Below are 11,591 nucleotides of genomic sequence, written 5' to 3' on the forward strand. Positions count from 1 at the left end.
CAATTAAAAGCAAAATTTTTCCAGAATGCAAACACGATGCCGCCAAATACTCGCCACAGTGCCCGCAAAAGGCTTGCACGCATGCAGCATTTCAAAGCTCGCCTGCCGTCAAAATGCTCTTGCACATGCTCGTCATATGACCGGTATCTGCACAGGTACCTGGCAGTCACGCGTGACAGCGTTTTGGAGCACGCTGGACGGTACCGTGACCGCACGGTGTCCGCACAATTTTGTCGGGGTATGAATAGAGTCGAGCGTAGATGGAGTTGTTTTGAATTATTTTTTGAAGGAGAGCTAACAGAAAGTAGTGCTAAAAATGATAAAAATCCAAAAGTTGCAGCAAAAGATTTACTTTTCTACTTTCAAAATCCTATTAATGAATTATATCATACTATGATTGTAGAATTATTTTTCAAATTATATCTGGTCAACAAAACGCTACAGTACGAAAAGCCTCTAATTTTTGAAAATAAAGAAATTGTTAGAAAATTATATATTGATTTATTAAAACTATATGAATGACGATTATATTGATAATACACACAATTGATCCGAAAGATGAACAGCATTTTAAACCATTAAATGAAATAATTATATGTCAATCAGTTGAACAGTTTCTTGAAGCAGTAACTGATGTTTTTATTAAACTAAAATTTCACCAAGATTGCCAAGCTTTCTTAATAGAGTTATGTTGGGGCCTGAAAAAAGATGTAATTTTTCAGATAATATTAGCGAGTAATTGAGGTGTTTTCATCCTAAAAATGTACTCAATTTAGATTTTCATAAAAATAAATATAATGACTTAAACGAACTTTTCTTTGAACTTCCTAAACGTGTAAATGATCATGATCCTGTTCTTATGATTCAAATAAACGAAGAATGGTCAAACTTATTATTGCACCCTTATTGTATTCAAGAAGAAGTTGACAATTTTTGGGGCCACGTAAGAGAATACAAGAAATACAAATAATAATAATAATAATAATAATAATACAAGAACGACCAGGGAGAGTACTTATTTAGAAATATTGCAAAATTCGCATTAAAATTCTTGTCCTTTCCGAATTGGAATGCTACTTCAGAACGTATATGGAGTGCGTATAACATGGAAAAAGTAAGAAGAGGCTCTCTAAAATTTGGATCAATACGTGGAATACTTTTATCATTACAATATATCAGAGACTGTGGAGAAATATTATTTTTTGAGCCAACAATCGAAATGCTAAAGCGATATGCCGTTGGATTATATAATAAATTCGAAAAAAAAGAGGCATCAAAGTTTTGACTCAGTATAAAGACATTAAAATTTCAAAATACTATTTAAAAGGCAAAGAGAGCTTGTGACACCGTACAAACTCTACAAAAAAATAACCCTACACCATACACAAAATAACACTTCACAGATATTTGCTACACGAAAAAACTCTATACAGATATTTACTACACACAAAAACTCTACACGCATTTTTGATTATTTACAGTTTTTGTGTAGTAAATATCAGTGTAGAGTTTTTTTCGTGTCGCAAATATGTGTGTACAGTTATTTTGTGTAAGGTGCAGGGTTATTTTTGTGTAGAGTTTTAGTATAAGAATATCTCAAAAAAAATAAATAAATAAAATAAAATAAAAAAACGATGATACACCGGAGAAAAGCAAGCAAACCGAGATGTGCAGCTCCAAAAACAAATTTCTTAAAACTAGCTGCCCTGTACGCGCCGAGACTTCAGTGTGTGTGTGTGTGTGTGTATATGTGTGTGTGTGTGTGTGTGTGTGTCTATATATATATATATATATATATATATATATATATATATATATATATCAGGCGCTACCTCAGGCGAAGAGAGTTTGTATATAACATGTTTTTATAAAAGAAAATATGATGAAACATCGGAGAAAGGCAAGCAAATCCGAGAAGAGCAGCTCCGAAAACTAAAATTCTCTAAACTAGCCAGGCAAAGATAGTTATTATAAAACATTATTATTTTGTGAATAAATACATCGGTACATCGAATTCGTTCATCGAAGTCGAATTTGAATAAAGGGATTAGTTGAACAACTAGTATACGTGGATATCTTGTAATGTTATTTGCTACCTTGTAAACTAACGTGTAGTTTTCACAATAAAAGAATGTATTAGAATTAGATGAGATTTGAATTTCGACCGAAACAATAAAGCAAACTAAATATTCTATAGCTAATTCAAGACGTCACGCCACCTATTGAAACCGCTTCTAATTCTTCTACCGCTTAAATTTTGAATAACAATGAATTCGCACTTCAAAGTTTAAACTGAAACGTTAAATATGCCGCTTTGTCCTATCCTATCACTGACGGTTATTCTTGGATCATATATTGTTGGGCGTGGAACTTGTATTATAAGGAAAATAGGTGAAGTTACTGTTATTACTTTGCCATAAGTGCTACCATATCGATATGGATCATCACGAGAGGAGTAGCGCAGAAGTGGTAGCCGAAATCGACGAACTGTTTTTACGTAAGTGTATTTATATGAATTAAATTAATGTATTTTAATTATTGCGACGTGTCGTTAGAATAACGACACGCGATTACAACACATAATTTCGAGCCGTTGATTCTCGCATGTATTTGTGATAAATGCATCGGGGAATCAACAACACTGAATTATATTTCCGGTTATCCGGCACGCCTGGGGTTCCTAACCTCACCCGTCAGCGCCGGAGCCAGAGGTGGCTCCCCGGTACTGATAGAGCATCACTCGCGGAAATAGCGCTAATGGGGCCCAACAGAAACCCTGGGTCGCTGTTATATCGGCAGAACCGTCATGCCTGTTGCTCGTGACGGCACCAGGAGGCTTCGCGTCGTCCTCGGGAATAGGAGAAGATCCGCGCGCGATAGCCATGAGGCCGCAACTGACCGTTGCGCATCCTCGCCGCGTATCTCGCTCGCAAAAACATTCGTACGAGTAGGTAAGCGCCGAGCCGCGAGCATATGGCAGCCACGATAGTGTATAGCCGCGGAGAGAGGGAACGCGCGCGTAAGCCTCGGAGAGAGAGGGAAAGCCGCGCAGCTGTCTCGCGTACAGTAGGTGTAAAGGCGCGTCGACACTCGCAAGCGTCGTTGGAAAATATGGCGCGTCGCCACTAGCAGTTTCCGTACTATTCGTTATCGTCGCGAATCACCGCGTTAGGTGGTGTCAGGATGAGACAATAGTGCCAATTCATAATTGGCGCCGCAGGACGCCATTAATATTCATTATGACTCGCCTTCTTTTGCGTGAGAGAAATAATATGTAGACGGCGTTCCGAATGCGTTTTTTTCGGGACGCGCAGGGAGAGTCGGTACGGAGATCGAAGTAAAAACTAGTGTAAACTGATTGTTTGCGTCACCGGAATCGATTATAAAAAGCGCAACATCACATTATTGTTAAATCAAATATACAAAAAAGTCGATAATTGTTTTTGTTGTTGATTTAGGTTTTGGTTCTCGAATAAACATGTCCGGTAGAGATCAACAGCAGCAACAACAGCAGCCTCATGTACTACAACAGCAGCAGCATCAAGAACTGCAGCAGCAAGATGTATTGCGTGAGCAGCCGCGTCTACATCGGGAAGAAATCGGAGCAGGACGGGTTCGAGTAGACCCAGGACAACAACAAGCTCAGGTACAAAGTATAATCACTGGTTGATTGACGCTCTTTCTTTCTCTCTTTCTACTTTGTCTCCTTTCGCGTAAAAAAGTTGTCACTTTAAGATCTTGGGATGATTTTAAGATCGATTTTTCGAGACGTTTTTGAGCAGTTTTAAAATTTCTTTTCAACGCAAACTGCGTCGTCGAAACATGCGAAACTTGATTTTATAGTATAAAAATGATTGACGAAATGTATTGCATCGTATGGCTATACATGTAAAATCAATAAATGTAATTCCCCTTAATTTCGCCTCAAACGTTTTTAAATTTTGATTCTCAAAATTGCTTAAAAGCTTTAAGTGACATAATTTTTTATCTTTAATTTATCGAAGTAGAAATTATTTAATTATAATTTTGTCCTAGGAAAACCAACGATGCAAGCTCCAGGAAACCAGTTTCAACCACATCTGCCACAAGTGCTTCAGCAACAGCAGCAATTTGCGCAAGCACCGACAGTGCAAGTGCAATCTGTGCAGCATATGCAATGGCTGTATTACCAGCAACAACTGTAGTGGCAACAACAAGAGCTGGTACGTTAATAAATACGATTTTTTATCTCGTATATTATACAATTTGTATGTACATATAACTTCAAGAGTAATTTTTGTTTAAGCAGCAACGCCAGTTTATGTACCAACAAAACCTGCCTCCACCGCAACAAAGTTTTGAGCTGATGCAACAAAATTTGGAAAACCAAATTTTATGCTTAAATCATCAGCTCCAGTTATTGCGCGAGCAAAACGGTGTTGCTGTTGCCGCTGCTGAAAATCATGCTAATGAGCACTCGGACGGTGAGACTGCCATTCATCGACCAATCCACGCAGAAAATGGAGAGGTTAGTACTTAACATTTTTCTTGTTTATTTCATTTCGTCCGTGCGTTACAATAAAAAAAATAATTTTTTAGGTCGGGGTACGAGAGAGGGGATGAAAGCAAACGATGCCATGAACCAGTGACTGGCATCGCTACTTCAATCGCTCGCATTTTACGAATCCTCTCGTGGTAAACGCGGCAGAGGAGGAGGACGTGGCAGAGGCCGAGGCCGAGGAAGAAGCTTTTATTAATAATATTGTGTTGTCTAGTGTGTATAGACTAAGTGAAAAGCACATAACTTAAGTGCGTTCTAAGTTTAAGTGCATGGTTTTAATTAAAACCGTTTGTTTTATTTCAGCCTAATATTAAAGTTAATATGTACAAATATAGATTCAAAAACGATATGAATTAACATGCTCATGCTAGTAGCCATATAATGGCATAAGTAAATTATTTCAGAATTAACATTAACAAAGGTATTTTTATTATGTATTCAGTCAATTAGACCGAAATTGTATTTAAAATTGCTTTGTAAAAAAGGAAATAATGTTCCAGACGTGAACTTTAAAAATTTTTTGTTTTTTCCCTTGTATACGCGTTTTATACGTACATACTTTAATATGTATAATAATGAGCAATAAACAATTCCATAAGATGTGCACTAGTCAGATGCAGCTGTGAATAAAATGCAATCAAGTTATCGAGCCACATAATTTTTAATCGCAGCTCAGATTTCCCAACGTACTCTTTAAAAAAAATAGTATATGAGAGTCTCAGAGTATGGGGTATAGCTGATTTTAAGAATTTCCATTTCATAGCTTTAATGCTAACTGTCGCTCGGATTCCTCCGACTAGCCGACGTACATCTTTTTTGAAAAAAACAACACGTATAAGGTGTTTTTGAGCGTGAGGCAGCTAGTTTTAAGGGTCATCGTTTCGGAGATTAGATGCTCGCTCACGCTCGGCTTCCTCCGATTTGCCGACAAACTCTTTTTATTTTAAAAACTCTCGTATAAGGAGTCTCGAAGCGCACTATTGCTGGTTTGAAGTGGTGCCGTTTCGGAGCATAGAATCTCGCTCTCGCTCGCCTTCCTCCGATTTGCCAACGTACACTTTTTGTTTAAAAAAAACTCTCGATTAAAGTGTCTCCGAGCGTAAGGCAACTAGTTTTGAGGGTTGACGTTTCGGAGCATTGAATCTCGCTCTCGCAAGCCTTCCTCCGATTTGCCGACGTACTCTTTAGAAAAAAAAATAGTATAAGAAGTCTCAGAGCAGGGTAGCTGATTTAAGAGTTTCCATTTCGGAGCTTTGATGCTAGCTCTCGCTTGCCTTCTTTCGATTTGCCAACGTACACTTTTTGTTTAAAAAATAAACTCTCGATAAAGATGTCTCGGAGCGTAAGGCAGCTAGTTTTGAGGGTTGCCGTTTCGGAGCATTGATTCTCGCTCTAGCACGCCTTCCTACGATTTGCCGACGTACTTTAAAAAGAAAAATAGTATCAGGAGTCTCGGAGCGTAGAGTAGCTGCTTTAAAGGGTTTTCGTTTCGGAGCTTCATTGCTCGCTCTCGCGGGCCTTTTTCTAATGTGCCGACGTATTGTTGAACAAGACAGTTAAAAAAAATTTAATTTTTGAGCTCCATTGCTCACTTTTGAGTTTGATAAATTAGCGATGACTAGAAGATCCAGTTGGTTTCAAAAAACATCCGCCAAAAGCGTCTACTTGGTACGAACTGGATCTTCTGCTTCAATTTCAATACTCTAACTTTATAAATATGTTAAAGTACATGCAATGGTTTTGCGTGTCAAGTCTCAAGTTAATAGGATACACTACTTTCATATAAATTGAGTTTTTTTAAATTTCTTTGACATCATTTAGACTCGATATTAAATTAAAGTCTTTCAACAGCTGTGGGTTAAAAAGAAAGCAAGATTCAGCTCCGTTCTTAAACAGAAAGTCATTCTTTCTGCAAGTCTTGCAACCCATACACATAACCTGGAAAATTCAAAAATTTTCATTCGCGCCTTGGCTCGGACGAAATCACTGCGCATGCTTGGCCATCACTCAGCCGAGCGTTCGCACCGACACGGCCGCGCTGGGCGTGTCCTAGTGAGCCATGCTGCTAGTGAATTTTTTGGAGGTTGGTACGTCGGTTTTGGCCATCGACGCCATGTCTAAATGGTTTTAGGCACTACGGAAGCGCCTATACGCCAGCAATACGAAATAGGCTAATACGCGATCTTCTGCTACGGAAAGAGAAAGGCCTTGCCCTTTCTGCGCATCAGCGCAGCCCGAGCATGAAAAGTCGAACTGTCGAACGCTAGAATTTTGTTAACGGTCTTGTAAGTATTTAGAGCATCGCCTCGCTTTTTATGAAATAAGTATAAAATCTTGAGATCGTGTATGAACCGTATAGACATAATAAATTCTTTATATGAGCATTGCATCTTTTTTTACAACACTAAGTCAATTACTTTTTATATCAGAAGTTTAATTTAAGGTTAGATCATTTTATTTATACTATGTATGTATGTAGAAAATGACGAATAATGAAAGGAAAGAGATCACCATTATCAATACAAGCACAAATGAAAAAAATTCTTAAAGATTAGTAATACTTTTATAAAAAAAAGTATGCTAAAAGATTATTTTTGAAGAGAAGGTACTTTAGAGTATAAGCATGATTCCGAAAAAATGTACTTATTAGAAACCAATGAAGAATCCATAATTTTGGAGCCAGGAGTTACAACTTATTATTTTACTCCTTTACAAGGTATTATTCCCTAAATTATTCCCTAAAAAAGCCTTGTATTTATAATAATTATTAAAATATTTTTATAATAATCGAATACGTTATATTATACTATAGATCACCAAGTCCCAAAATTATGTGAAAAACGACAAATTCGTTTTAAAGAGCTTATTGATAAAGTGCATTTTTCGAAAAAAGTAGACTCTAAAGTTTCGAAGAAAATGGTAAATTGAAATAATTTATTTAAACAAAGTAACATTTTTATACTAATAAATACTTGTTTGTAACAATTGTTAATATTTTCAAGTCATCTAATAATTAAAAAGTCTCAAACAGATCTGAAGATGAATTTAAAGTTAAATCAGATGATAAAGAAATAATAAATCGTATGATACATGTAGGATGGAAGCACAGAATTGAATATAACAAGAAGTTCGAAAATATGGGTGTTATAGGAAAAACGAAGAAAATTTCTTTAAACTATTGTGCAAAATATTCTTACAAAGAAATCAAGCATGAATTGATCCAATATTATATTGACAATAACAAATTCCACTTTCAGCGAGCAGTTACATGTTTGGGAAGAGCTGATGGTAGTCTTATTTTAGATTTTGTAGATGATGATGGTAATCGCTTCTGTAATCAGAAGATGCTATCAGGGTAGTCAAAAGTATAAAAGTAATGATTTATACTTTTCCAAAGAAGAAATCGAAACATTTATTCTTCCTAGCGCGTTTTTGTTCTTTAGACTTTAGAGTGTATACTTAGAACTGATGATGGCAATGACTAAGTCAAAAAATGACTAGGATATATAAGAATTTATTTATTTTTTTGATTATTTTTGATTGTAATATTTGTAGACATTAGCGATAACTAGACCAGTTAATCGTGTTTATTTATATAATATTTTAAAGATTGATTATAATATACATTTTTATATTTATTGTATTACAGAGTATAATATAGTAATTAAAATATAATTTATTATGCGAAAAATTAAATTAATTTAAAAAGATTTTCGAGTATACTATGTTTTTTGTATATATTTTTGTATTATGGTGTTCGGTTTTCTTCGTTTTATCTTTTAATAAATCCTCATCTTGCTAGCAAATAGACTACTTACTGAAAAATAACTTTGAGTTATTTCTCGATGTTTCTTGACAAAAAACATATAATTGACCATGACTCAATACTGTAGTGCGCAAATATATTCGAAACTGAATCTCATCTAACGATGGTCTTAGATCAAGTCGTGACAATAAGACGATTTTACTAAAATATTTACCAGTAATGATTTGTCCAACTAATATATGTTTTTTTATATCCTTTATAATCATTCTTGTTCCATTACAAAGGCCGCCATCGATATCCAAATTTCTTACACAACTAACTATCGTACCTCTTTTTAATATTAATTTATGTGGTGGTAATCCATTTGGTGTCAATGAATTTAGAAATTCTGTTGGTATTGAATCTACCAAATTGTCATCATTTTCACTTTCAATTCTATCATTACTATAAAATACAAAACTCTTACCATCAATTTTTTCAACTATATTTCCATTAATTTTTTATATATAAGCATTTAATGGTGATAAAATCACTTTATTTCTCAACGATAAATCATTTGAATTAATTCTATGTCCAAAAATTTCTATTGCATTTTTATTTTCTCCTACATCAAGAACCCAGTTTTCAAAATCATGATCTTTATTCTGTAATCTCAAATTTTAATTCATGATAATTTCATGAAAGATAACCATAATTTATTTTTTTTTATACATTACTCCATCATTTTTGTACGATTGCCATGGCGTACTATAGGAAGTGTTTGTCTAAAATCACCAGACGGAACGATAATTTTCCCTCCAAAAGGGTCGTAAGTAATACACAAATCTTGTAAAAATGTATTTATTGCTTCATAAGCATATCTAGATACCATATTTCATTCCCATATTATAATTCTAATATTTTTTAAAAACATTTCATTTTTTGAATTAGCTATATCAATTTTTCACAAATCACACCAGTAAATAAACGATAGCTTTAATTCATATCTTGTTATGTATTTCAAGTTTATAAAAACAGAATTATTAAGTAGGTGAAAATACTTACCCAAAAGACCAGATTTACAAAAACTAACATGAATTTGATTATTCCATAACATTCAAAAACACCCATTTTTAAGTTTAAGTTTTACAAAATATAATGAATATAATCGAATATTGTCCAAACTACACACTATTCAGACTTCATTATGGGAACAATTTTGTTTTAAATATAAATAAACTTTTCCGGCGAATATTTCAGCAGGTTATATCTTAAAAATTATTCTTTGGAGACTAAAGTAATAATTAAAAATTATGTATAGAAAAAAATGTTAATTTTCGTTCGGTACTCTTACGCTTTTCTATCATTTCTATCCCATCCTACAATCTTTGCTTGTTTTCATTGCTCTATACAAAATAAAAATATTTATAAGTGCTCCATCCATAGAGTGGGAAAAAGAGGACAGAAAAGCAGAAGAGCAAGAACATAGATTAGAGGAGAGATTGCCGATGAGCATGGGCGAAAGTGTGCCGTGCGATATGCAGTCGTAAGGTAGCGCCGCCCTGCGGTTTTCGCTCCAAACTATACGCATCTAGAAGCAGCGGAGGAGAAGTAGGGGGGCGGCCGTACGCAAATAGCTTCCTCACCAGCAGCAGCGGCGAAGAGGGAAGTAGAGAGTACACAATCACATTGCGGCGCGGCAGAGAATAGAGGAGAAATAACATAAGCGGCGGTAACTGTTAAGGATTCGGGCTTATGCGGTGAATATAATTCATAAACAATGATATATTTATAAACAATCATCGATAAACTCTATTACAGACTAAACTCTTAATGTCAGTGGCCATGATCGTCTTTATGAAATCAACCCTCATAATTAAAAACTTTAATTTTTTAGACGGATTATGGTTTAACCGACACAAATACGTTAAGCTTAAGCTTAAACAAAGCTAAATTAAACTAACAAGCCACCCCAGCCTCCCGATAAACATATGCTACTTTCAGTTTTTCTCCATCAACGATGATTGTGGCGGCGCGGTCTACGTTGTTACTTGGTATTCGTATGCACTCGGGTTCGAGTCCGAGTCCCAGCAAATCTTTTTTTTTCTACTTGCTGATAAAATATACAGTATACAATAATAATGCAATATGTCATTTTGCTTCTGCAATTATATTTCAATTTAGGTAAGTATACGGTGGGCCTGCAATAAATATAGGTATAATTTACTTCTTAATCGTTTATGAAAGAAAAGTATACAATGAAACTTCTTGAATTTTAGGAATACAAATTAATACTTTTTTTTAATATCAATGTAATTAATAAAACGTTATCGTACTAATAAGATAATTTAAATTTATTTAAAATTGTATTTTTTTCTTTACGTAAAAAACTATAAATAATGGTAGTTTACATTGCAGGTCCCCTCTGTACCGTATACTTACCTAAATTGAAATATAATTGCAGAAGTAGAATGGCATATTGCGTTATTATTGTATAGTATATATTTTATCAGCAAGTAGAAAAAAAAAATTTGCTGAGACTTGGAATCGAACCCGAGTGCATAAGAATACCAAGCAACAACGTAGACCGTGCCGCCACGATCGTCATTGGCATATGAAAACTGAAAGTAGCATATTTTTATCGGGAGGCTGGGGTGGCTTATTAGTTTAATTTAGCTTTGTTTAAGCTTAACTTGTTTGTGTCGGTTTAACCATAATCCCTCTAAAAAATTAAAGTTTTCAATCTTGAGTTTTCAAAAGTTTTAGATTCTAATTTTTTTTCACTTATGTTGTTCTTTAAACATTCTTTTTAGTCCAATAATATGCCCAAATAGTTATTTGGTGTTGGTTGAACTACCGCGAGGTGTGGATGCGCAAATTCGACAGTCGCCGTTTGTCACTTTTCCTCCGCCGCGTCAGGCGCGGTGGACCTAAAAATATATAGCGCCTCTCCCTTCTCCTCCACTGCCGCTTGATGCGTATACTTCCCCTACGCTCCTTTTCTAGATGTGTATAGTTCGATCGCAGGCCGCAAGTGGCGTCATGATCGAATTCGCCACGCATTTTTAACACGGCATCGGCAATCTTCCCTCTAATCTCTGGCAAAGAGCGCGAAAAGTCCATTATTTCCAGAATTATCAGAACAGATTTTTTTGTAGAGTAGGACCAGTGGAATAATCCTCTGTTCCACGGCTTGTCAGTGTCAACTCTCCGACCCGATTGCTTTTTAATGCGAGGCAGGGAAACTAGAGAAAGGCCCTGTTGACTTGAAGATTGCGTTGACCCTTCTTATCTATAGTATACACT

The 11,591-nt window shown here is 35.3% G+C and overlaps 1 protein-coding gene and 1 long non-coding RNA gene across 5 annotated transcripts in view; one reads left to right on the top strand and one right to left on the bottom strand.

Moving 5' to 3' along the window:
- Window positions 1-9,847, bottom strand: part of LOC107981563 (tetraspanin-1) — a 172,291-nt gene extending 162,444 nt beyond the window's left edge. For 2 of the 4 annotated variants that reach the window (XM_031933075.2, XM_031933074.2), the window contains exon 1: window positions 9,351-9,745. Coding sequence is in view for 1 of the 4 variants with exons in the window: in XM_031933072.2 (XP_031788932.1) it covers window positions 9,351-9,416 (66 nt within the window). In the remaining 3 variants the exon portion in view is untranslated. Of the gene's footprint in view, window positions 1-9,350 lie in introns of all 4 variants that reach the window. The other 2 variants (XM_031933072.2, XM_031933073.2) reach the window with 2 other exon arrangements.
- LOC107981565 lies at window positions 6,575-9,325 on the top strand. Its single transcript, XR_001729472.3, has 4 exons — window positions 6,575-6,825; window positions 7,020-7,256; window positions 7,353-7,459; window positions 7,543-9,325. It is a non-coding gene; the product is annotated as an uncharacterized LOC107981565 (long non-coding RNA).
- Window positions 9,848-11,591: the final 1,744 nt, after the last annotated feature.

Source organism: Nasonia vitripennis (genome assembly GCF_009193385.2).
Source record: "Nasonia vitripennis strain AsymCx chromosome 5 unlocalized genomic scaffold, Nvit_psr_1.1 chr5_random0006, whole genome shotgun sequence".
Classification (NCBI taxonomy): domain Eukaryota; kingdom Metazoa; phylum Arthropoda; class Insecta; order Hymenoptera; family Pteromalidae; genus Nasonia; species Nasonia vitripennis.